A 27,686-nucleotide genomic window follows, 5' to 3' on the forward strand; every position below is an offset into this window, starting at 1 on the left:
AGGTAGGTAAAAGAAAAATGACAAATGATTTGTAATTGTTATAGTTGTTAATAAAATATATAGATATGATATCTTAGACTAATTTACCAAACAATAAAAATTAACTCTGTTTTTTTATAATTAAAAAATAAAATATTTAAAAAATTTCAATTTTGCAATTAATTTCATTTCATTATATAAATTTTCAAACTTGTTTTATAAGAGAAACATGTTTGATTTTAAGAGACCTAACAAATTTTCAAAGTCAATTTTTTTTTAATGAGAGACATGTTTGATTTTAAGAAACCTAAGAAATTTTCAAAGTCAATTTTAAAATAAATTCCATGTAAAATTAAACTATTCTACTCAATTGTGAATACTTTATTTCACAAACATTACTGAAGTCGACAGTATATTCCATTGTACTAAGCTCAGGTACATAACACGTAAGTCACTGATAGAAATTATTGATAAATAAGTTCAATTTTATTATCGATATATTCTATTTTACCAGGCATAGGTACAAAACACAAGTCATGCATAAAAACAAAAAAAGAAGTTGCATTTTATTGTAATGTTTAACATTGTCCATTATCTAATCAACCATACGAAACACCGCGAGTATTGGGCCCTTCGTCTATTTAATTTACAAGTCTTTTATTAAGAATTAATGGGTAACAACACATAGGCCTATTCATTGATATGCAATATATTGGTTTGAATTTTTGCAGAAACATTTTGTTGATACATGATGCAAAATGGATGCCCTCCCCCAATAATTTGACTGTGTATACTTCTGTTGTCCCTCTCTGGTGGATGAGAATTCTTGTCCTGCATCTCTGATGATGGTTAATGCTTCCCTTGCGGTGGCTTCTTTTGAGATTGGTACCGCTCAAGAAGCTTTGTTGTCCCATGTTGTAGCTTCTACTATGAACCGATTCATGCCTCTCATGCTTCTGATTCTATTTCATGATCTTGTCTAGTCTATAGATTCAATACAGCATACATCTTTGAGTACACATTTTTCCTCATTGCGCAAGGTTCTGGTTGAGGCAACGGTTGAGGACTCCTTCCTCTCTCTCCTTAATCGGAGGAACTTGAATGGTGAGCCTTAGATGGTTGTTCAAAAAGGAGGTCTTCTTAAACTAGTTTCAGAATCTCATCCTGTCTTCTATCGGAGAAAATTGAATGGTGAGCCTTAGATGGTTGTTCAAAAAAAGAGGCCGCCTTAAATTTGTTTCGGAATCTCATCCTCTCCTTAATCGGAGGACCTTGAATGGTGAGGTCTTATAAGATGGTTGTTCAAAAAAGAGAGGCCTTCCAAAATTTGTTTTGGAATCTCATCCCCAAATTAAAGACGTGCAGATAGCAAGGAAAAGAAATGGCATTGTGTAGGATGGATGGTTTGTATAAGGTTCTAGACCCTTTGGTGAACAATTATTTTACAAACGTGGCGATGTAACAGGTTTTTTTAAAAACCATCGAAAACTATTTACCCTTTAATCAAACACATAGCTGGCTTGTGACAAAATGTGGCTTGTGACATTCAAGATTGATATCTTTGACATTTTTTGATATAAATATATGTAAATTATCTATGCTACTTTATTATATTATATTTCAATATAGATATCATGCAATTAGATGTAATGAATGTTCATCATGTAAATATCAGTTAAATTTAGATTAAGTAATTTTTTGTTATCTGCTCAATCCATTACAAACTCCCTTGCTATCATAAAATAATTAGAATCTCTCCAAACAATGATCACTGACTCAATTACAATGTCGTAATGTACTATTATAATTAGACTACAGTATAATATTGATTGGTTTTAAAAATAGTTTTTACAGTCTTTAAGTACATCTTCACAAACTGTGGTCCAGATTAATCAACAAAGCAACCAACCACACTGTCAATCCCTTGAATCTCAAAATACGTCCATTTATAAGTTGTCATACAGATTGATCACCAGAGCTGCAAACCAACTTTAATTGACCCTAGGTTTGGCCTTTTGTCTTGTTTAACTGGACTGACTAATCACCAGAGCTGCAAACCAACTTAATGGACCCTAAGTTTGGCCTTTTGTCTTGTTTAACTGGACTGACTAATTGTCTATTTTTCTCTAGGCAGCGTGTTGGCTGCCCCCCCCTCTGTTATTTTTTTACATTTGATTCAATATTAAAAAATAACACTTAATTGACCGTGGATGAGTATTACAACAATACAGATGACCTGTTTGTTACATGCAGATATGATGACATCAAAAACTGGTAGAACACAATCATAAATTCAAAAGCTGCGAAACAAAATCATCAATTCATTTGCATTATAACTGCTTCCACATCTCTTCTCAGAGTGTCCCTGCCATGGCTATTGCTTAGAACAATCAGCAAGGTTGTAAAACTCGGGCATTGCAAGCAATTGCAAGATCCGTAGGCATCGAGTGTTTACAAACAAAGCATAAATAATAAATACTAAACACCCAAGTGAGACAAAGCAAACGACGACAATTGTGCTCGTTTTATATCTGAAAGAAAAATGTAGTAGACACATCTTACTTTCTCATCCTGTAGCCAAAATATTCAGTGCCAGTAAATCATTAAATTGATGAACATCTTACTTTCTCATCCTATAGCCAAATATTCAGTGCCAGTAAATCATTAAATTGATGAACCCTTCAGTGCCAGTAAATCATTATTAAATTGATGAACCCCCCTGTCCATGTTACTGACCGAATTAGGCCAACTATCAAATAATATGATGAAAAATTTGTCTTAAATGCATTCCAGGCATATAACCTATATTCATCAACTATCTATCTAATAATGTGAAATATAACTGAAAAACCTTGTGCATGCATATAGCTTGTTTCTCTGCACTAGTATACCCTATACCTCTAGCATAAACTTTGTATAGTGTGCATTGAACCAAATATCTAAATATACTATGATTCTAGCAAATCAAACATGGAACCATAAATTAGGCCACAATAGTCCATTATTTTGTACGTGTCATTTTACCTTTCTCCAATTTAAGGAAATGTGCCAATTGTTGAAATGAAATTTAATAAAACCTTCAGTTCAACTAATAATAATTCTAAAGTTCAGTCTCTTTTCCAAACAGAGCATTAGAAAATTAAACAAGAGTTCAATATTAGAATATAATGTACCATGTTATTTAAAATTTGTCCAAGAATCTTTCATAAGGGGGGAGCCCAGAATAAATTTTCCCAGCACATATGAAAGCCAAGAGCAATTCTATAAAATCTACAGAAGCCATATTTCGAACCCCATAAACTTTAGAAATTATAAATTTGAGAATATAAGGATGACATTTTACTTCTTACTTTCCAATACAGAGGAAAATAATAAATTCACCGTGTACAAGACAACTATAGAGCATATGCTGAGATTAATTATATAATCAAACCAAAAAAAGCAAAGACAATTGCCAATAAGGTATGCCTAATGCCTTAAATTTGCGTAAAATACAGGAGGGAATCATTGCATTATAATAGCAGCTGCAAAGTGCTATCATCAAATAAATAGGAATGCCTATTTGTGTTCGCATAAGCAAATACCCATTATGGAACTGACTCAGATATTCCTATGCTTGAAACTTAGCATGTCAAGACTAACTTGTGAGTTCTCTTCAACAAAAGCTTTTCAATAGTTTAAATCAAATTGGACCTTGCACTGCATTAGCAAGATCCAATGCCAACAGAAGAAATAATGGTCCTGCAAAGCTGCTAGATCACCATGTAAAGCAACTTGACACCAATAAAATCATATTATGTGTCTGATAATTCACGTATGGGTTTCCATACATCTTCATATGGTTACTGTTGTTGGTTCATGTGTGTAATTCCATATAGCTTAAATTCCTTCTATTATATAGGTAGGTTATGAATCATGAAAAGATGCCTCCAAGTTTCTTTGCAAAATCATCTTCATCATCATCTTCAATGTAATTTTCCTCTTCATCTTCTTCTTGCATTTGATTGCCATTCCTTTGCCATTCCTCATTCTCCTCATGCTCTGAGTGTTCCAGATCATAATCTTCATGGTCTGCATCAATATCTTCCTCTCCACTGCTGTGAATCTCTTCATTCATTACCATGTCATCTAGTTCATTTCTTTCAACAGGCACTGTTCCATTTCCCTGGGCTGATGGCTTGTGCTCCATAGCAGTATCCAAATCAGAAGCTTCAAAATCTTCTGCTCTTTGACTAATAGTAGGCTCAAATGCATAATCATCACCTTCGGGTAGTTCTCCCTCTTCAACTTCTTTCTCAGACAGTGGTGAGAGGTTTCCCTTCTCAGCACTCTTGGTATCCATGCCTGAACTGAATCCTTGATAATTTTGATTTGGCTCTTCTGTAGATCTGTCTCCTGTGATATCATCATTTCCATGGGCTCCTCTTCGTTTTGCCTTCAAAATATCACTCAATGGCTTTGGACCCTCAAAACCTTGTTCATCATTCAATTCATCAGTTACCTTTCCAAATCTCATCTTCCTTTCTTCAAGAGGGAGATTTTGTCTAAGTCTGGCTTCATTCTTAACAGAGACATTCTGTACAGATCCATGTAATCTGGATTGTATAGAACTTGCAGGTTCTTCACTTTGTTCACGGTTCTTTTCTTGTTTAATCTGTGCAAGAGTTTTAGGACCAGCAAAACTTATCACATCTGTCCTTGTGTCATTGTTCTTAAAATTTTGACTTCTTGAGCTCCTGCTTTCTGGTAATGCTGCAGCCTCTGGAAGCATTCTGCCCCTCTCCTTTCCCTGATAAGTGCTTCTATAATGATCACTCCGACCACGTCTGCCTGGTGAGCTTTTGTACCGAAACCGTTCTGAGTTTCCTTCATAATCAGAATCTGCATTTTCAGATGAATCTCGCTTAAAGCCACCAGCCTCTACTTGTATCCTTCCATGCAATCGCCTATTATTCTGCGGAAGACCCTGCTGTGAGTGATCCCTGTATGTTACATCATGATGTCTATGTTCATCATCCCACAGCTTATGGCCGTGATGAAAATCACCATGTTGTGCATCCAAATGCTGCCTTTTCGGAGAATTATCCACTGCTTTAGCTGAGCCAAATTTCCTACGCTTTGAAATGCGGTGCCGAAGATCACCAATATTGTTCTGTTCCACATCATCTTCATTAGATAAAGACCTCCTTTCCCGCACAATTGCCCTCTCTGTAGCTCTATCATCAAAAGGATTAAGCTGCTTCCGGCCAACTTGGTCATATCCTCTGTGTTTATATTGATCATAAGGTCCATGGTTATATTGATACTCAGCATCAGAGTAACCTGTTCGCTCATGCATGCTTGGATGATCATAATCAAATCGGGGAAACTCCCTCTTCTTATTTCTTTCACGGCCATTAACTGTCCCTCTTGCTATTTCTATATCATGGTTAGGGCGGTAATCAGCATCCTCGTGATGACTTAATTGATCAGGTCCATTATCTACAAGAACATCAAATCCTGGAGATGATTCACCTAACCACTCATCATGTTCTATGCCATTTTGCAGCCGGTCATCTGGAGGTTGACCATGACGTACACGAGATCTGGGAACTGGAGCATTGTATGTCCTTTCTCTTGTAGATTCCATCTCTGGTAAATCCAATTCAACACTATGCCTGTTTGACTGAGAATAAGGTGGTTGAGAGCGCACTTGAGAATTAGATTTTACTGCTGGTGGAATGTGCACTGCCATGGTATGATTGGAATGCACCCCCTTCACATTATTTGAATGTATTCCCACAGGATTGCCCGATTGCCCTGCCTTCAAGTTGTTTGACTGCAATGTCATGGGTTTGCTAGACTGCACTGCTTTGAAATTATTTGGCGTTGCTGACATGTTGTTGATTGACTGCAATTTCTTAGGATCACTTGATTGAATTGTGTTTGCAACACTGGGTGGAGATGAATATTTTCCATCCTTGATATTTTCTGCCTCATTGATCACTTGTTTCGTACTTGTTTGAGGATCTGCTGCGCTTACTTTTGTTGCCTTCTGAGTAGCTAAACTACCTCCAGAAAGTATGCCGTGCATGTAAGGACATTTATCACCCTTCGCACAGAACCCCTGATTGAAAAAATAGCAGGGAACTTTGGGTTTGTTTGCATTGACAGGTGCTGGTAATGATGCTAATGCTGGTGGTTGTGATGATGCAGATAACGGTGCTCCTGAAATACCAGATGATGCAGCTCCTGGGAGACCATCTAATGGCTGAAATACAAAGACACAAATGCATGTCAGATCTTGTAAGTCTGCCAATGGGCTTAGTCACTAAATTGTTGACAGCAGAGGGGTAGTAATGATATCAAGGATATTCCAAAGAAAATGAACCTACAACCTGCATATTTGCACGATCATAGAATGTTTTTGGTTGAAAGAATTAATAGAGACAATATTAGAAAGCCAAAAACTCACATATCTATAACCTGTGAAATTTAGCAATATAATTGGGACAGAAAGGAATAATACACAAGAAAAGCAGGGGAGAAAATAGAGTACAGGTATAATTGAGGATGACAGGCAGTCATTTATTCATTAAATTGGAAAAGTAAGTAGGCATTCTTCCAATGGTAGATTTACTTGTAAATATCAACCATGTCTAGAACAATGCATCAACAATATATACAGGCAATATACTCAGGACAGAAAGGAAAAAAATGCAAGCAATGCAGGGGAGAAACAGAGTACAAGTATAATAGAGAATAAAGGGCAGTCATTTGCTATTTAAATTGGAAAGTAAATAAGCTTTCTTCCAGTGGTAGATTTACTTGTAAAAAAGCAACCACATCCAGAACAATGCATCACCCAATATATACAGTCCATGTAGCAACATCAACACCATAAAGTAAATGCCTAAATAACCATGATGGATCACATACTTACAAAATATGAGGACATAAATTGCAAAGGGAATTAATTGCAAGCTCAAAAGTAACGGGACAAAAAAGGTTTGCAGAGTACATGATTAGCAAAGACAATAAACAAGACATGTAATAAAGTCTATGCAGATGATTACTAACCCAAAAAGAGTTAAAAGGGCTAAAATGTTAAACAAACATATATGCATACATACATTCATGCACACGTGTGTGTTGAAAAACAAAAACATAAGAGATGCAGAGCATAATTATAAACAAAGCAAAGCCAGTTCAGAGCACTCTTTTAGTGGAAACATATCATTCAAATCAACAAACCAAGCAACATATATAGTATGAAGAAACTCACTGGATGTCTAAAAGAGCAGGTCGGATTGAGACAATTTCCACTCATCCAATACCAGCAATCCCTAGGATTGATCCTCGCACTTTCACTGTGCCGATATTCACATTCATTACCCTGTGGACAAAGAGTAAAATTATTAGATCAATTTGCCAGGCTGATGAGCAAATGAAAATTAATACTTAAGAGTCTATTATCATATATGGATACATTTTACTTCAAGAATAAAGATGCCAAGGATACAAGGCAATGAAAAGCTACATATTACATTGGAGCATAAATTAACAAGTACAAAAGACAAAAACATTTCTAGCAATGAGCAGCAAGCAGCATATGCATCAGATCACAGTAATAAATGGTAATACAACACCTATACCCCTCCAACAATGAGAGTTACCAACATAACTAATCACATAGGGTAATACAATAGCAAGCAATAACTTACTCTATAATTTAGATCCATAGATCACATAGTACTTAGGATTAAATCTATTTATGTTTGCAACATCTTACATCAAGAAAAGACAAAAGCCAAAGATACAAGATAAAGATATCAAGCATGCACACAACAAAGCAACATGAGTCTGAGGGTCAGGAACAACAATAAAATATAACTCAATGAAATAAGCATGCAAGGAAAGTAAATAGTCAACTGGCAAATGGTTTTAGATCATCCAATCATTATTTGCATGATCATTTCTTATAAGACCCTTGACATTGTCTAGTACAGCAGTTGTAGATGTTTCAAATAACCTAAGTAAAGTTGTGATTTTGAATCAGTTTTAACATTTTACCCCATCAGAGGTCCGACTATGAACCATGGATCAAACTTTACTAAATAAAGGCATGCTAGAGGTTAAAGTTTAATCCTATTTATTTAACAAAGGTTAATTCATAATGTGTTCTCACACCTCTGAAATTGATTTGGGAAGGTAGAAACCCAAATGCCAGAATTCGCATTCTAGAGTCTACAGGTTATCCAAATCTTTTCCACAGAAAATCCAATAACTATTGATAAAAGTGGTCACAAAATTTAAAAACTAACTTTCTTAGCATAGGCTCATCTAACATGGTATCGAAAAAGCCTATGCAGTCTTCCAATAATCTAACTAGAACAACATTACAGAAACAAGCAACTTGAACCAAGAAGCAAGAATGGCCGAAAAATATAACTCAATATAGTCAAATTGGCAAATTGCTAAATACTAATTAGGTCAATGTTACAGACCGCATAACTACTAAAAATTATAATTGTTACTACTAGTCAGCAAATGCCATCCACTAACATATTGTTTGAACCATACCAAATCCACCAACAAAATCTTGTTGCCACATCTGCAAAACATGTCCACCGAGCCTAGCTTGATAACTTCAAATAGAAAGAAAGTGGCCATGCCTCACAAAACAAATTCAAAATAGTAAAAATACTAAAATACCACCCAGTACTTAATAGGAGAAAAAATGATCAGAAAACTCTAGGCCCCATTTCTCATGCACAGGTGGTTGACTCCTCCTACATGAGACTGGTACTAGATCCACTACTAATTCGTTGTATAATAAGCAATCGACACACAAGCTCTAGACTTGATTTCTCATGCAAAGGTGATATACTCCTAATACATGAACCTAGTGCCAGTTGGAAAATGTGGTCAGTTGCCTTCCAAAAGAAGGAAATATATTCAGAACAGAGGTTACAACAAATATACATAGAGATCACTGTTAGCAAAAGATTAACGATTCCCAGCTAAATAAACATGCCATGCAAAGCCATTATGAAATGACATACGTCCTATGAAATATGCACATAGATCCAACAGTGCAGACAAAAATCGATGTCCTACAAGCTAAATTACATTCTGTCATGCATAACTCCCAAGTCAAAATGGTTTGATTCTTGTCTCAGCAATTCTCTCCAAGTTTTGGTGAAACTCTCCAGGTGCAACCATGAGACTTGGCACCTAAAAACAGACAAAGAAGAAAATAAATTTCAAATCAAATGTTTGGTGCAGCCAAGTCTTTTGCCATATTTTTTAGTACAATTCTTGCTAAGCAAAAGTTTGCTTCGTATACTGATTTTGCTTATTCAAAACTAGTTCTGAGTTCTCAGTCAAAGACCAAAAAATAACGAGCTCAACAATCATTACAAATAAGTTTTACCTCTTTTTACAATGAATTTGATTTCCTTCTTTTCTATTTATATTCTTTAGTTTTAATACTTTTGTAGGATTCAAGGTTATGATATATACCATAATGCATACTTCATACATCTGATATGTCATACTTCATACATCTACAGAAAATAAGAGTCTTCAAGAAGTTTGATGATGACTCTGCAGAATAATCTTAACTTGTTCCATTCAAGTTTGGTCTTCCATAAAGGCTCATTAAGAGTTGTGAAGGTTGTGCTGGGTATTTTAGAGACAGATTCTCTGAATGAAGATCTCCAATATATGTTATTGTTAACAATTGGGTTTGCCATTTTTCCCCCTTTTTTCCTTTGGTTTTGTTTTCACCATATTTTTGCATATTTGATGTCCACCACTTTGAACTTTTGGCATAAAAGATGCAAGTCATAACTTTGATCTAAATACAAATACAAGTTTATATCCAAGTTATTCTGTGTAAGGTGAAGCATGTGGAGGGATACCTGAATCCTACCACATGGTTGAAAACTCAATCCATGACAAATGAATACACATATAGACTAGCAGGTAATAAAGAAAGCAAAGTGCACAAATTCTACTTCCAAAATTTGGCTTGCTAAAAGAAGGGGCGGTGCTTTCCTAGCTTATGTCTGATTACACTACACATACAAACAAAATGATCCAAATCACTCTCATGAGTACCTAAGAGTGCAAAATGATAGACAGCCTGTGATTTGGATAAATTCGTTTAACATATACAGAAAAAAAAGCCACAACAATGAATCTCAGACCTCTGAATGGTTAACTACAAACTCCCTCTATCTATTACGCTGCAGACTGAAAAATAAAGTCAATGCTATAATCTCGTATCATTAAAGCATTATCCTTTCTCCTTTCATACTGGAGTCTCCCCCACACCCATTTAAAATCCCCGGAAGACGTTAAAGAATGTTAAAATTGGGTAAATTACAACATCCAATTTGTATTAGTGTGGCATATCTTGACAGATAAGAGGTACAATTGAAGAACAAGTGCATCTCAATCATGGCATTAACTGAGATTAGATTATCAAGCAGGAAAAATTGAACAAAACTAAAAAAATTGAAGCTGAAATAGAAATGTTTTCCACAAACTAATTTAAGGTTGAAAAGAATGAACATGAGTGGCAAAAGTATCTTGGGTTTCATAACTTCAAATCCAAGTGACGTGACAACGTGTTGAAATTGGGTAAAATACGTATGTGAAACGACAGTGTTTCAATTCTGTAATATATTGCATCTAAACTCGCTGAATGTGATTTAACCTCAACAGATGAATCCCAAAATTATAGGGTAATGTATAAAATACTGCATCCAAATCCCTATGTGTGGTGTATTGCAACAGACGAGACTGGATTGCCCATGTCCAACAGAACAAGCTCAAATCGTAAACGTATCCAAACAGGATGATCACAAATGGGCGGAGCCCCACCCATGTGTAAATCCCCAAATGACAAAGAGTATTACAAAAAGGTAAAATCCCCCATCCAACTTCATGGGTTTACCTAATGGACAAGGCTGAGAACTGGTTCTTGTGAGATTGACCTAGCTCAAGGCATCTAAGCCCAATATTGGGTTACCCAACAAGGAAATATTAACAAATCCAAAACAAACTAAGCTGAAACAAAATCTTCTGACAAGTAGGAAAAGAAGAATACCTTTTTACAAGTCAAGGGCGATGCCAAAAAATAGACACAGTCTGTATTTCTTTTCTGGGTCTCTTCGTCCATGACAACAAAAGAGCAGAGAGATTGCCCTTGACCTAACCCGCATACGCGAGCGAACACCGGGAAACGAGGTTAGTATTGCCCGTTTATTCTTGCATAAAATCCAATGCCCAGATGCCCAAATGCCCAGATTTCAGCTAGCAAGCCTCAGATGCAGTCCTCTGCCAAACCCCGAGCTCGAATCCCTGACCTGACCAATAGAAAGTCAAAGCTAAGCTGAAAAATCCTATTCTTCTACCCAGATCGTACAAAATCCGATGCTATGCCAAATCTCCATCAGATGAACATGTTATTTTTCTTCCCAGTCAATCGAAACCCTAATCTCTGCAGAAGAACAGTGATCTGGTGAGGACGTGAACAGAGCAACGGATAGGACCGTGGGCTGTGAACAGTATTAAATGGATCTGGTAAAAGCATCAGTTGGTTTTCTGCCTGCGCTTTTGAAGCTTTTTTCTTTTGGTTTTTTTTAAAAGCTCCTTTGTTTTCCCTTCTAGAGAGATAATGATGAAGGGTCGATAAAGGGTCGATAAAAGTTTCCAAGCGTGTATTTATAGTGACACTCGGCATCTATTTCTGAGAAGAGCACACCTTTGAGTCATTGTCTTCCACGCTTGCTCTGTCTAGATTGTGGTTGAGGGTGTGAGAAACCTTTCGTTTGCATTGATTTTCTTTCCCTTTTGGGGTTAAGCCTCCCAAAAGGTATGGTTTCTCATTTCTAGGTTACTAAATGAGTAGACTAGGTATCACTAATTTGAGAATGAAACTAAATAATAGTTGATATTATTTTAAATAAATTTGTTATTATTTAAATTTAATCGTTTTAGTTTGATGGAAGTTTTGGAGTTTATATTGGTACAAAAATGATCGTATACTTAATTTGATGTGTAGAATTGATTAAGTTGTTTGGATCTAATATAATAAAAAAATTATCTAAAGATCTATTTGTCTTCACTTTCAAGACATGAATTTGTCGAGGTAGTGTTCATAAACATCATTAAGGAGCATATCAACTCAATAGGTGAATGTGATCTCCTAGGTCAAACCCCTTAGTGGAGTTAATTATTGGCAATTACTCTCTTGATCTACAACATTGACTTGGATCGATTTCGTCATGTAGAAATGATAAATAGAGATAAGGTTGTGATCTTAAGGCAAGGATTAGTCAAAACAGCGATGAAATGAAGATGGATAGGAATCAAGCCACAAACCAAACCTAACACACGATTATAGGTATATGCATGGAAATGGGGGACCAATAGGAGGTGTTTTAATTAATTAAAAATGGGTTTTTGAAAGGAACCTGGAACCTTGTTACAAAGCAGGAGAAAGATAAAGCATAAAAGAGGCAGAAAACAACAGTGCCTGATCACCCACACATAGAACAGTTCCCAGCCAAAACAAAAAGGGAACACAAGACAAAGGAAGCAACACTAGACAACCAAAGGACAGCTAAATGTTTCTCATAAGTTCTTCAGCATGAACCATCATCTGCTTCATATTGCAGAATTTTTCATTTCTTCCAGCTCTTTTTCCTTGATATCAACTTATTTCCGAGTGTTGGCCCTTGTTCTTTTTTCGTGACCCTTCTTCTCCATCTGATCCTTATCACCCTCCTTGCCTTTAATCTGTTCAAATTTGTTAATCAGGATGTTAATACGGTCAATAGTGGCCTTAAGGATCTGGAAGTTTTGCTCGGCAATCCTCTTCACAGTAAGCTCCATCCTATCCACTTTGTTGACTAGATTGTTCAGGTTAGTATCCAGACCCTTAGCATCTTTGTTCCCTTCCAACTCCTTCACCTTCTTTTCCATTTCTAGAATTTTACTAACCATAGCCTCAATTGCTTCAGCCTTGATAATAGCAACCATTAACTCTTTTATGTTTTCAAAGAGAGGCTTCTTGCTCATAGTAGCCTTTTTTATCACATTGAGGTCAGTCTTCAAGTCACTAATCTCTTTCACCATTTTGCTAATGACCTCACAAAAACCCTTGATGTCATTACCAATGTCACCATGACAGTCATTTTGATTTCCCATGTTGTTCTCTTGACCCTCATTATGCATACTCTGTGTGCTCAGGTTCTCCCCATGATCACCATCCAACATTTTATCTTCCTCCTTACCCTTCTTATTATCGATTTTTTCAACCTCAGTATCCTCATCAAAAGAAATAAAAATCTGCCTTTTTCACCTTGTTTATTCCCTTACGGGTCTTCTTGGTCCTTTGGGTTTGCTTACCCATACCCTTTCTCTTCTTGCTTTTTATAAATTTATCATCAAAAGACTTGTCTGAAAGGTCAGAATCCACATCAGTCCCCTTGCTCTTTCCCTTGGTCTTCCCCTTGTTGTTGAAATCCTCAAACTCACCTTCAGTTTCAAAGTAGAGATTGAACCCACTATTCTCACTTTCAGTATCATCATCCCTAATTTTTTTGCCTTTACTAATGGGTTTCTCAATAGTTTTCCCCTTCAACAGCTTATAAACTAAAACCATTAAACCCTAGTGGAGGGCATGATCTCTTTGAGAGTCTTTATGCACTTCTCTAATGGTATGATTCATAAAGCAAGCAAGATAGTAAGGCAGACTGACCTTGTCACCATGATGGAAGTGATTAAGCAGCACAAAATGATGCCCATAAGCCCTTGTGAATCTTCCATCCAGAGTAATGTAGCTGATGGTGGCAAACAACACAAACCTCCATAGCCTGCAAATACGCTTAGGGGAATGGTAGGGATTATCCACCTTCACCAATTTCCTTTTTTCTCCATCAATGATAGGAAACCTATCTGCAGCCTTGTCAGACACACTTCGATCTCTATAAAATTTAATAGCTTCTTTAACCATACCTGTAGCTTCAGCAGTGACATCTTTGTCCACCTTCTTCATCTGGGTACCAACAAGAACCTTACCATTCTTCCAATTTTTTATGAAATGCTTAGTGATAGTAGGGTCTTTACCGTAGAGCCTTTCCATAAAAACACTCAAGCCTCCCTCTTGAAGAATCTCCCAAACTTCATTGTTTTTCTTCTAGTCTGAGCAAGAAGTCGGTTCAAACCTCTTTTTATTACCTCCCATGTTACCCTTAGTTTCACAAATCTTCCTTATCTCAGCTCTGTTATTTTCTCTGTGATCTCTATGAAGAAACCTAACAATTTTGTTGTTGTTATGAAGAACAACCCATAATCCATGCAAAGTAAATATGATATGACTAATAATAAAACAAGTCACGCCGCTGTAGTGAACAATCATAGAAAAATGAGGAAAAGGCATTAGAAATTGTGATTAGCAAAAACATGTTGCTTCATCTGGATACGGTCCAGTTCAATCATAGATTTCACCTCATACTTGAGATTACTCTCGCCATAAGGCAATGATTTTGTCATAACGACAAGCCAGGTTGGCAGCCCAATCAACACACTTGTTGGCTTCTCTATATACATGTGTGAAAATACACATTTCAAAAGTTTCATTAATTTCCTTCGTAGTTTTGATGGCATTGTGTATAGACCAAGAGGGAGGGAAAACATAATTCAAGCAATTAATAATGTTCAAAGAATCACCTTCAACCTAATCTTTAGTTCAATTGGAATCCTTAGCAAGAACCAACCCATGATAAGCATCAATGGCCTCGGCAACATGGTTGGTTTGATTACCTATAGGAATACATTTGATAGCTTCGCATATTCCCCCTTCATCCCTTAAAACCACACCGCACCCTGCATTGCCAGGGTTACCCTTGGAAGCACCATCAAAGTTAATTTTCATCCATCCATGAGGGCGACATTCCCATCTCGCCTCTTCTCTAGGATTAGCATGTATGATGTCACTCCCCTTTATTCTCCAATTCTTGAAAATGATGTTATCACCTTGATCTTTGGGGTTGGTTATTCCACCAGTGATATAGAGGTTCTCCACCATATGTCTTTTGATTTTCTCAAAAATAATTTAAGCTTTTGAAGCCTTATCTCTGAACACTCTATCATTTCTTTCTTTCCAGATTCCCCAACAAATATGAGGCAAAGTAAATCTCCATAACAAAGTAACTGAATTATTCTTCAAAGGGTGGAACCAAGAATTAAAAACATCTTGAACAACTTTAGGGAAGACCCATCTAACATTGAAGTTGTCCAGACATCTAGCCCAAATATCAGCAGAGAAGGGACAATGGATAAACATGTGATTAATGGTTTTCTCATTCTGCATACAAAGATGACAAATACTAGGCAGACAAAAACCTCTAGTTTTGAGATTGTCAGTCGTCGGGATCTTATTTTGAAGGACAGTCCAGAAAAAAATATTAATTTTGGGAATAAGTCCTCTCAACAGGGGGTGTTAAGTGGCTACTTTCTTCTGAAATCAAGAAAGACTAATCTTGGATGAGAAATTAAAGTTAATTAAGCTCAAATTGTGAAGACACGACAAGAACAAGAGTCGTGGTGCTCTGAATCTACTTTCTAAACTACTATTTTTTTGGTGGAGATTAAGGGGTTTAAATAGAGACAGCACAAAAATTTCTCCTTTTTATATCGAAAAATGTAACATAGCATCTAGTTGTGGCCCCTAAAATGTTAACCTTTTTTAAGTATTTCAAAAATAGCTTTAGTAAAAACTTAGGTAACACCATGTAGTTTATGCTTGATTATTTTGTTAATTTTTTAATGAATATATGATTTTTCCTATTTTTTTTATTTTAGATATTGTCTACAAAAAAAGGAGATTTATGATGTAAGGAGCAAGATCTCCACCAATATCAATTGATCAATTACTATTATATTGCAGTCTTAATATATATCATTTTTTACTACATAACATTATATACCAAAACCTTATCTCAATTCAACTATTCGGGTAGTAATCCTTAACATTGTTGCTTGTCTGGCAGTAGTCGCAATCATATGTACCAATAGGCAAAAATATTTCATCTTCTAGATCAATATCTTTTGCAATAGGCATGTACTTGACTATTTTGGTAGTTGGTTCTATCACTTCAAGTTCAACTAGTTTGGTAAGGTTATGCTTATCCATGTAGTGTTTTAAAATCTCTCACTCTTCTTTGTTCAAATTATTTATTCCTTGGGAGAAGAAATGAGCATTCTTTATTTCTGATTTGTAGATGATCATTAGGCCCTCTTTTAGCAAGACCATAAATGATCCCTAGGGATCTTCATTATAGCATAAACCTAAAAAATAATGAATAAATAGGTGAGTTCACAATGAAACTCGATAATGCTCCTTCTTTTGCCTTGAAAACCTCTCCATTCCTTTTTTTCTAGAAGAACCACAAATTTTCATTAGTAAAAATCGTCCAAAAAGACTTAATCTCAAAATTAAAACCATTCACATATCTAGCTAAGATTTTAAACCATGAAAAATCATCCTTTTTGTTCCAACTCAAACAATTGCCAAGGAATAAAGCCAAGCTAGAAAAAGAAAATTTGCATTAAAAAAAGGGATGTTCAAATTTTTAGTTTGACCACACAACCAATGAGAAATGGCATAAATACCAAAGATTGGAGCTCAAAATTTATAGCAAGATTTTTCAATTTAATCAGCCATCTAGAGAAAGCCTTGTTTAGTTCAATGGACTTAGACCAAATAATATTAAAACATAGAACATTTTGATCTAGGTCAATCAACATTCCAAACATTACTAAGCCAGATAAAAATCTCTTTTTGAATCAGATAAACATCAAATAGAGTTTCTTTAAAACTTGATCAAATTTAGAGTCATCCTTCTAGCAAACCTTAGAAAAAAGAACTAAAATATCTTTCATTGTCATTGGGAAACCAAATTTATCCATTTCAAAATTAAATGTCCTTTTCCAACTCTCAAGAATATTATATTCTTGTTTAAGGGTTTCCCAATATTTTAGAAAACCATTATCAATTATATCTATGAAACCTGAAATACCTTTCTTGTCCCAAGTTTTAGTAGAGCATCCCTTTGTAAGGGCGAGTGGCTTACCACTATCCCCCAAATTGAACTAGAGTTGAAACAAGATTTAGACATTAGGGAGAGGTCAATATGATTGCACATTAATGGCTAAACCCCCCAATACTTCCAAATAGTGTTAAAGACTAATGAGCCAAAATATTTTACCTCAAAGTCACCAGAAAAATAGTCTAAATTCAGGTGCCTTCAAGATTCACCTTTCTTGAGCTTGGAGGGAGCCAAGTTATTTCTTATTAATCTTTCCATCATTTTGAACCCTCACAAGCCTTAATAATCCACTTAGCAGATAAGGCTATACCTCGAATCCTAAGATCTTTTAATCCCAAGCCGCCTAAATCTTTTGATAAACAACACCAAGATCAGTTTACTGCATGTCTCTTTTTGTTCCCTTTCCCATCAAACTAAAGGAAATCCCTTTAAAATTTTGTAAAATCTAAAAATGACATTTTAGAAAAATACAAACTGAATAAAAGAAACTAGAATGAGAAGTTATCACTTTTTAAACAATGTGTACTCCGACGGCAAGAGACAATAGATAGTGTTTATGTCAAATTTGGATACTCTAATATTGTAAATCTAAATAGAATTAAACCACAAAACCATATACCTACAAAGAAATCCAACATAAAACTAATGAAAAACTAAAAAACATGTAAAATAACAAGACTAAATCAAATTATACCATTCACACATTCCATGGGTTTGTCTTCACTGTCCTCCTATCTCCATTGATCTTGCTTAGTATGGTTGCCCTCAAATTTGTAGCTTGCACAAGAGCTTTATAGGGAATGGATATGGTTGTAGAAGACAATTCGATAGAGTTTAGGTATACTTGCACTTAATTTATATGGAAAAAGAGAGAAAGGAGCCTCTTATCTAGAGAACACCGTAAAAATGGAGGGCTAGGATTAAGGGGTGGAAGGATAAATGGTTAGTTAAGATTAGAGTGTAGGTATAGGAAATAGTAAAATATTGGAAAGATGGTTAGAGGAAAATTAAGAGATGAATGACACCTGTCATGGAAAGAAAAGGCTGGTGAAATAATTAAATAAATAAAGATTTACTTAATTAATAGAAGGGTTGGGGCAGATAAGTTAAATAAATTAAATATTTATTTAATTTAGGAAAAAGAGAATTTAAATAATTAAAAATATTTATTTAAATCAGGAAAGGCTTGGAAGAGGATCGGTGAATTAATCAATTAAATAAAAATCTATTTAATTAATAGAAATCTTAGGATAAAATAATTAAATAAATAAAATATTTATTTAACTAGGCTAGGACAATTCTAGGTGTCTATAGATAGGTCTGTCATTTATGATGTTTTTTTATAACTTTTTGATACAACCAGTCCGACATGTCCTTTAAGGAGGTGAAAATAGCAAAATAAATTCCAAGGTATTTCACAATCTTATCAAGCCCAAGCCACTACCAATCCTTATTCCTAATCCAATGATCCCAACTAAGTATGAGGAATTACTAGAAGAGATTTTAGCCCCAAAGGCAGTATAAAGAATATTTAGTTTATTTAAAACGTTGGAGAAGTTATCCTCATCAAATTTCACAAACAAGGTGTAACCTGGAAAATGAAATAATTGCAAGACTAAGCTAAGCTACCACAAACTCTAGAATTCATACAACAAATTTCAAATTACCAATGAAATAAGAACAAAAGGCTAATTAGAATAAGTAAAGTTAAACCAATAAACCTTCACTATAGTGTCCCATGGTGTCCTACCATTCTTTGATCTTGCTTGTTGATGTGGTTACTCTCAAATTGCACTGATTTTTGTTTTCAAGATTACAAGAAATGAATTGACAATGGTATTTGAATGCTAAATGCAAGCTATATGGATTAGTGCAATGGAATATGCAACAATATGAACTTATGCTAAACCTATGCTAAGCCAAAGGCATTTATATCTCAATGATGAATGGTGAGTACCAAACTGGTACAAAGAGGGGGGGGGATGAATCAGTACAGGCACAAAAACTTTTCCTGAACCAGTTTGTCTGCAGACACTGCGCTTTGGCAAACAAACAGTAACACCGGTCTTAAACAGAGTACAACCGGTAAAACCAAGAATAACCGAGACAAGCATAAATCGGTTGACACTTATCTTTTCATACAATCTAATACTTCATTTCCATTTCACCCTAATATGTGAATAGGTAATCTATCATCAGAAATATATAAACAACTAGATCAACATGATTTGTCACTTGACACAAGACACTAAATAATCACATGAAAAAGCATCACACATGACACATAGATTTTTCACATGGAAACCCAACTAGGAAAAACCACAGTGGGGATGGCTAGAATACCCGGTTAAGGGTTAAACCTTGTCAGAGGTTACCTTGTTAGAGGATTTTATGAACTCAATGGCTTTGAGTCACCCTATTAAAGGATTTATATCAAGCTAGTTAAAGCTACCCGGTTAAGGGATTTTCCAACTGTTGAAGTGGTTAAAGATCAACAGGTATTACAATGATCTGGTGATAGCACTCAATGCCAATGCAGATCCGCTTTAGTTCTTTCCTTTTGTACACACACTATGCAAGCATCAATCCTCTTATCTGGTCTGGCAAGAATCACGTATCTCTGCACTTAGATACACACACAACATTTGCCAACAACCTCAACATGAAACACAACATCGACCTTATAGGAAACAGATAGGTCGGTAGCATGAACCCTAAGCCCTAAACATTTAGGTTAAGCAATTGATTGGTTCAATCCTGACCATTAAACACTCTGCATTTGAATATAACGGTCTTGAATAGATCTCAAGACATTCTCCATCATTCGTTCTTCACCGCTTCATGGAGGCGATAACCCATCACGCATTCTCCACCATTTACAGGGACTTCACACATTCCCGAGGTAGATAGGATCAATCTCCTTCATGCAAGATCCTTCACACGCACAAGGCTGACATGGCAACACGATCTGATCTTCATTATAATGCTAACTCATCACACGATGTCATCGGTTGAATCACAAAGGCTTGGAACACTTCAACCGGAAACCCTGAAGCTAAGACTACCAACCAGTAGTCCTACCACATTCCATGTACCGGTTCACATTTCAACATACCGGTTCACTTGGACAAACACACCGCTTCACCTATTGCTCATATACCAGTTTACAACACCATACCGGTTCTATTTGTCAGTTGCTTAACTTTAATTAACTTCAATGTACCAATTCTCTTCACAACATATTGACATCAATGACAATAACCGGTTCACTCTTCAGCATATTGTCGGTTCACTCTCCAACATATTGACATCAGTGACAACATACAATATCATCATGTCATCACACTCTTGCACATATGCCAACAATATTGTTATTGCTAAATGCTATGTGATTGCTCTAAGATAACATGTTTGCTTGATAATGACTAGTCTCTGATTGTCAGAAAATGAATCTTATATAGACTTTACATGAGCAAAATCCTACATGGAAAGAATCAACGGTTGAGAGTAAATCTCGACAGATAAATGACTATGGATGATTGGTTAGAATGTGAGAGATAAAGGAGGGAGATGTTCCTCCTACACATGCAAGGTAGAGAAAAAGGTGGGAGAAGAGTCCAAGTGGCAACATGCTCACCTTGACTAGAGATGAAAACCCAAGAATATAGGATGGTTGGAGATGATCTAGGAAATGCAGGACAAGTGGATGTTGACTAGGGTGAGTTGGACAAAACCTCCTCCAAGTACGTAGGAGTAGTGGAGAGAATATAGGGATTAGGACAATTGGATTTCTTCCTCCTCTTGACTAGGACTTAGAAGTTGAGGATTAAATTTGACAATTTAAATATTAGGAAAAAATAATTTACTCAGCCACATAATGATGAGATGGCAAGATGAGTTGGCTTGATGATGATGTAGAGAATGATGTGGAGTTAAGAGATTAATTAAATAATTTAGAATTACTTAAACATGGAAGAATTTTAGAAGAATTATAAATATAAGTAATTAAATAATTAATATTTAATTAATAAATTGATATAGAGGAATATAACCAATGAATCAAAATAAATAAACTTTTCAATTTATTTTGATAGAAGAATAATCATTGAATGAATAATAAATATTTATTTAATTAATCATATTCATTTTTAGGTGTATACATTTTGCCCCTCTTTGAGGCAATGTTTGAACAACATTGTTTCAAAGAAAAATAAATCAAGTCTCTTTTTTCCCAAACATCAGTAAAATATCGATGGCATGCCCCCTCGAGAGATTTATCCTCTAATTTTATTTGAAAAATTTAAATAAAGGATCAATCTCAAGAAAAATTATAAAACTCGTCGGATAAATGTGTGAAGAAAATTAATTATTGAAAAAGAATTTGCCCCAACATTACATGTTCAAAAACACCTCGAATTAGGTCATTCCTGGACTATATATAGCAAGGGTTGGGCCCATTTCCAAGTCATTTGTACACTTGGAGATTGGAGAGTAGATTAAGGAGAGCCACTTGTGATGTTTAGAGTGTTGCCAACTACCACCATGGTGATTCCATACCACAACCACCAATTTGAGTGAGTCTGCAGGTTCTAGAGACCAGCTGACTATTGTCCCCTAGTAGGTACCCCTGTACTTGCTTTGTATGAATTTTTTTAATGCATTTTTAGGTCAATTTTTTAACTTTTTTAATTGTGTGTGAATTAGGTTTTGTGATTTTTATTTTTTTTAGTGCATTTGTGTGGTAATTTAGTGCATATATTGTGTTTGGTAGCGCTTTTGGTGTATTAGCGCTTTTGTTAGTTATTTTCATGCATTTGTAAATGTAGTGCATTCGTGTATTTGATAGTTGTTATAGTGCATTTAATGTACTAACGCATATGTGCATTTGTTTAGTGCATTTGTCAATGTTGGTTGAAAATTTTGTACACCTAGGAAGATGTGCAAAATTGTGGTTTCAGCCACAGTGCGTGAGTGTAAAACTCTCCTAATTTAGGGAAGGCTCCCCCTCTACTATTACTAACACTAATCTAATTTGGGTGGGATGACATCTTATTCTCTTTCTTCATAACATACGATATTATTTCTCTTATTTCAAAAAAGAAGTTATAACAACAACAATAAATACAAAAATGAAACTTTTTGTAGGATTTTTAGAACATAAAGGGAAGCAAAGTTTCCATGAAAGCACAAAGAATTTTGTCACTTCCTCGAGATAGGAAAATAGAAATGAAAGCACAAAGTCTTCAACACTTCTATAGTCCTATCAACCTTCTCAAAATGATAACAGTGTATAACACACAACAGGTCAAAGTCTATCTATATGATGCACTTCACCTTACATGCACAAGTCTTAAAAATAAAAGCAACATAAAGTCTATAAGTTATCTCCTTACTTGACATTTCTACACTAGCTTCAATTGTGATAAGTAGCTCAAAGTCTACAGTATCAAATATGAAAACCAATCTAAAACTCCAAACGCAACAAGCAACTCAAAGTCGGCAAGATTGATCTTGAATCGCTCTTGTATAACACCTCAAAATTCATCATCAATCTCCAAAAATTATCGTCACATGACACCTTGAATCAACACAAAGTTTGAAAGCAATTTGCCTCTTTTAATTAATTGCAATCTGATTCACAACTAAGCTCAAAGTCGTAAAGTGCACATACAAATTGGTAGAGTCTTGTTGCATTACCAAAAGATATAGATTACAATAAACCCCCTCAAGTATTTATAGGAGTGGAGCCTTGAGAAAAAGGTGGGAGGATGCCAACTAACTTGAGAAATTCTCTCAACCACCATGACTTATTCCAACTACAGTCCTAATTTAACTCAACTTGTAGTTGCTTTATATGTAATTACATTTTACAAAAATGCAAGTAAAAGTGGAACTTGCAATTACAAAACTCATTTTTACATGTAACTTATCAAAACAAAATTACAAATGCATAATTGAATCTATTATGTGTCTAAATACATGACTCTAACTACATCATCCTTTATATGTGATGATCTTCATGTTGCTTTAAGATTAGTGAAGACATCTTGAACCAGAATGAGAATTTGCATCCTTAATGATCTTTGTGTTCTTGGCCAACGAACTTCAACCTTATCATAGGCTTGGGGTAGTACCATTTCTTCAGGAAGGAAATTATTCTCTTTGTTGTGTTCTTTTTCCATGCTTGATTCACTTTGTCACTAGATGACTTCATGAGGATTATTGACCCTTGGGTTACTCCATGAATTACTATTGTATCTCTTCTTCTTTTGTTCACTGATGAAGAACCCATAACACCTTATTCAAGATGAAATTGTTATAAAATAATGTCCATGCATTGACTTGTTGGTTTGATAGATCATGTGTGTAAACAAGATTGATAAGGGAAGGGATAAATTAATGCAAAAATGGTCTCACAAGTGAATTTTGGGTTTTGAGGATTGCATTACATGTGTAGAAAAACAAGAGCATTGACTTGCAATTGTGGAGAATGGACATGATATTTCATGTGTAATGGGAAAATACAAGTTTTCACTTGTAATTGGTTCATAGAGACTCATTTTCACAAGTGTTTTGTAGTGCATTTTGGACCAATTTTTGGTTTTGGAAGGCTGAATGCAAGTGCAAGTATAAGGAAAAACTTTTACACAATCACTTGTAATCGGGTCTTGAAGATCCGACTACAAGTGTTCTTTATTTGCATAGAGGGAACATTTAAAATTTGCTTATAAATGAAAGAAACTTGCAGCCACCTTGTGGATATCTGACCATGGAGGTAAGGGCATTAAAATCAAACTCAAATCTACAAAAACGCGACAATGGTAGAGCAAAAATGGGGGATTCAATAAAGTTGCAGACCTTGCCAAATGTTCTTCATGCCAAAAATCTCTCCAATCAGAGTACATATGAGAAAGAGCAAGTTAAAAATACACAAAATCACTTGCAAAACTAATTTCGAGTTTGGGGAGACTCATTACAAGTTTGAAATAACTTGTAATTACTCATTGCAAGCATTTCGGGTTTTTCATGACCCATTACAAGTTGAAAATGTCTTGTAATGCTTCACTTGAAGCAAATCGGGTTATTTTTTGTTCATTGCAAGTTGTTTTTTGAAAATAGCTTGTAATGGGAGCTTTTAAAATCACTTTACAAGTTTGAAAAAATGACTTAAAGGCTAATTTCAGGTTTGGGAGGACACTTTACAAGTTGAAAAGACTTGTAATTTAAAACACTCCCATTCACCTCAAAAAATTCCTACAAACACTTAAAGTGAAAAAAGAAACATAAAGTGAAATTTAAAACTTGTAATTGCATCAAAAAGTTCTTACCTGTAGCGACTTTACTTGCAATGACATTTAAAAGTTCCCCAACTTGCAATGACTGCTCTGAAACCCAAAATTTCACAAAAAATGGCCAAAACGAAGGCCAAAAGTAACCAAAATTTTCATAGAGATGGAAGATAATCTCGTGATTGATTTACCATCAAGAAAAATAGACTTTCCACCTTGGGAAGCATGCCCTAGATCCTTAAAATCACAATTTCGTAATAAAACTTCCTACTTGCAGTGACTGCTCTGAAACCCGAAATTGAAGAAAAACCCAACTTTAAGAAAATAAAAATTGACAAAAACGGAGGTGATGGACTTGGATTCATCAATGGATTCCTAGGTGATGGAAAATACCTTGGAAAACATGTCTAGATCCTTAAAATCTCAAATTTCAAGCAAAAATTTGTGGGATCATCCCAATTTGTGCAAGTTCAAAAATTAGGACAACAATTAGTCAAGTGCAAATGAGATTTGTTTTAGCGTGTTTTTGTTTAAATAGTGCAAATGTTAGGTTTACTAGTGCATATGTAATGTACTTTAACACTCTTGTTGTTTGAGCCAATTTATTAATAGAGCTGCACAATTTTTGGATAATTTGATAAGTTGATGCCATGATTGATGGTTTTCAATTGATAGGAGTTTAGGGAGACCAATATAGTCTCCGAAGAGCTGACATGATAGGCGATTGAGTGCCAAAATGATGCTTAGGATAGATGCAACTATAGTTGATGATTGACTTAGACAACATTTGTTTGTTCAGGAGGATTTAGATGTCCTACAATCTCGGGAGCGATTTCCTAGGATGAGGCACTTGATACCTGATTTAGATGTTGCAACAATTAGACATATAGATGTATGTGGTTTGAGACACCTTTTATATATGCCCGATATCAGGAGAAATAGGGGTTTATTGATGGCTCTTGTAGAGAAATGGCACAACGAGCACAACACCTTCCACTTGCCCATCGGTGAGATGAGTGTTACATTAGAGGATGTCTATAGGATTCTTGGGATTCCCATTACTAATGAGTTGGTATAATATGACTACCATGAGATGGGTGGGACAACAACACTCCAAAGATTATTTTAGGATGAGGATATCACAAGCTCTGAGGTTTGATGGGATGACATGTTGCTTTACTATGAGTCATTGCCCTCAGTTTTAGTAGGTTTGATTGGAGGATTCATGATAGGAGATCGCGCAGGTTGTCAATTCGATGGGGTTGTATTTTAGAGGATATGATGGAGCACAAGACTTGATATACTTTGGGAGTGTGTATGCTTGCTCATTTATACCACGATCTACACTAAGTTGTTTATGATGGCACTGCAAGTTTATCTTTTGGAGTTACCTTATTACAGATTTAGTGTTGGTAGCACATTGCTATTACTCAGCCATTACATGATCGTGTGTGGGGTGATGGTCAGTTGTACATTTATTGTTACCAAGGTATAGTTTCCCAGCCTAGGATAGGGAAACTTGAGTACTAGAGGTATGTTTTGGACACCATTGATACGGTTACCTGGAGACCATATGTAAACTATGAGTTGTGGTTTGATGATGTGAGGGAGCTACTAGTTGTGTTTCATAGTCGATATTTGATTAGATAGACTCCCTTTGTGATCGAGCGACAGTTTATTGGTTGGGTGCATGGATATATTGGTCACATCCAAGGGACACCACAGGGTATGGCCTTGTATGCATAGACATACAAGGCCAGAGCAGATTGGAGCCCTTCAATTTCTTTTGATATTGCCTATGTAGAGTTCATAGATATGCCTCATCAAGCATATGACCTATGGATACCGATATTAGATGTTGGGATGACAATAGATTATGCCAGATACTTTTCTGAGCATCCATTCCCTAGATTGATAGATCCAACCGACCCATCTATTTATTTTCTCTTCCAAGGAGCCAATGCCAAAAGCTTTAGAATAAACATATAAAAAATCACTTCTAATCCATTCAATGTTAGTATTATTAAATCCAATAGGTATATTGTCATATCTTGGGGAATTTCCATTTTTAAATGAAGTGATGATGGATTTAATTCCATCATTTATAATCATATATAAAAAAATAGAATTTTCTTCCAAAAAATTTCTACGAATTATTTTCTAGCAAAAAATTCTAGCTTCCCTAGCTTTACTGGAGTCTTCAAAGGAGAACAAAGTTTGATAGAAAGAGAAGAAAGCCTTTGTATAAATTTATTGTCATCATAGGAGGTACCACCATATTTCACCGAACCAATTCTTTCTCTACCTCTACTTTTGTTTGATAAGGTTAAAGAAATACTCAAAGCCCTTATCCCCTCCTTTTAGCCAATTCATTTTGGTTCTAATTTTCTCCCCATGAAGTTTATACTTTATTTCTTAGTAAGGATTTGGTTATAATAAATTTCATTTTTGTTTTCACATCCTCTAAATTCAATTTTAATTCTTTTTAATAGAAATAATAACTTTTTATGCAAGAAAAGTCTAGCCTTTTTATTTCTAGAGCCTTCTCTTTTCGACCACATTAAATAGTTTTGACTTTATAGAGACAAGCTTCCCCCATTTTTGGATAGCATATAGGTTATAGTCCATCATTTTTGCAATATTAGTACCAATTTTAATACCATCCAAACGTGTTGGATCATTCAATAATGAGGTATTCACTTTGAAGTGAGCATGGGATCTTTTACTAACAGATTGCTCCACCACCCCAAAGTTGACTCTAGATTTAATAAGAAAGTGGTCTGACATTGATGCAGGGCAAGTAAAAACCAGTTTACCCATGTCACCCTTTAATAAAGAGAAGGTGTTTATGTTGGCATAAAATATATCTAACCTTAAGAAAATCCTTTTACCCTTAGACTAATTATTACACCAAGTGAACCAAATACATTGAATTGAATTTTTTTCTTCTCAAGGGGATCAATTAGAAATAATGTTCTCTTCATCTTAAACCAAAATAAAAAAATCATTACATTTTCATATAGGATCCTTACCGCTACTTTTGTTTTCCTTAAATTCTAAATCATGTTAAAGTCCCCAACAATCACCCAAGGAACCCTAAGAAGATTAAAAGTCATCTAAAGTTAGGGATCACATCTATCTTTGTAGTTATTAGAGGCATATATAGATGCTAATCCAAGTTGCTTATTTCAAATTCAAGGACAATCTAGAATATCCTACTGCATGGGGATATATCACATTTAACCATAGCCCCACTCTACTTAGGATTAACAAGGATGGAAACCCCACCCTTGCCTCTCATGATGAGTAC

The 27,686-nt window shown here is 35.3% G+C and overlaps 1 protein-coding gene across 1 annotated transcript; it reads right to left on the reverse strand.

Moving 5' to 3' along the window:
* Nucleotides 1-3,375: 3,375 nt before the first annotated feature.
* LOC131063953 (zinc finger CCCH domain-containing protein 32) lies at nt 3,376-11,748 on the reverse strand. Its single transcript, XM_057997955.2, has 3 exons — nt 11,078-11,748; nt 7,244-7,354; nt 3,376-6,229 (listed from the first exon to the last, which is right to left on the reverse strand). Exons 1-3 carry the CDS (start codon nt 11,147-11,149, stop codon nt 3,893-3,895), a joined length of 2,520 nt encoding a protein of 839 aa, XP_057853938.1. The 5' UTR covers nt 11,150-11,748; the 3' UTR covers nt 3,376-3,892.
* Between the last annotated feature and the right edge of the window lie 15,938 nt (nt 11,749-27,686).

This window comes from Cryptomeria japonica, chromosome 11 (genome assembly GCF_030272615.1).
Source record: "Cryptomeria japonica chromosome 11, Sugi_1.0, whole genome shotgun sequence".
NCBI classification, from domain to species: domain Eukaryota; kingdom Viridiplantae; phylum Streptophyta; class Pinopsida; order Cupressales; family Cupressaceae; genus Cryptomeria; species Cryptomeria japonica.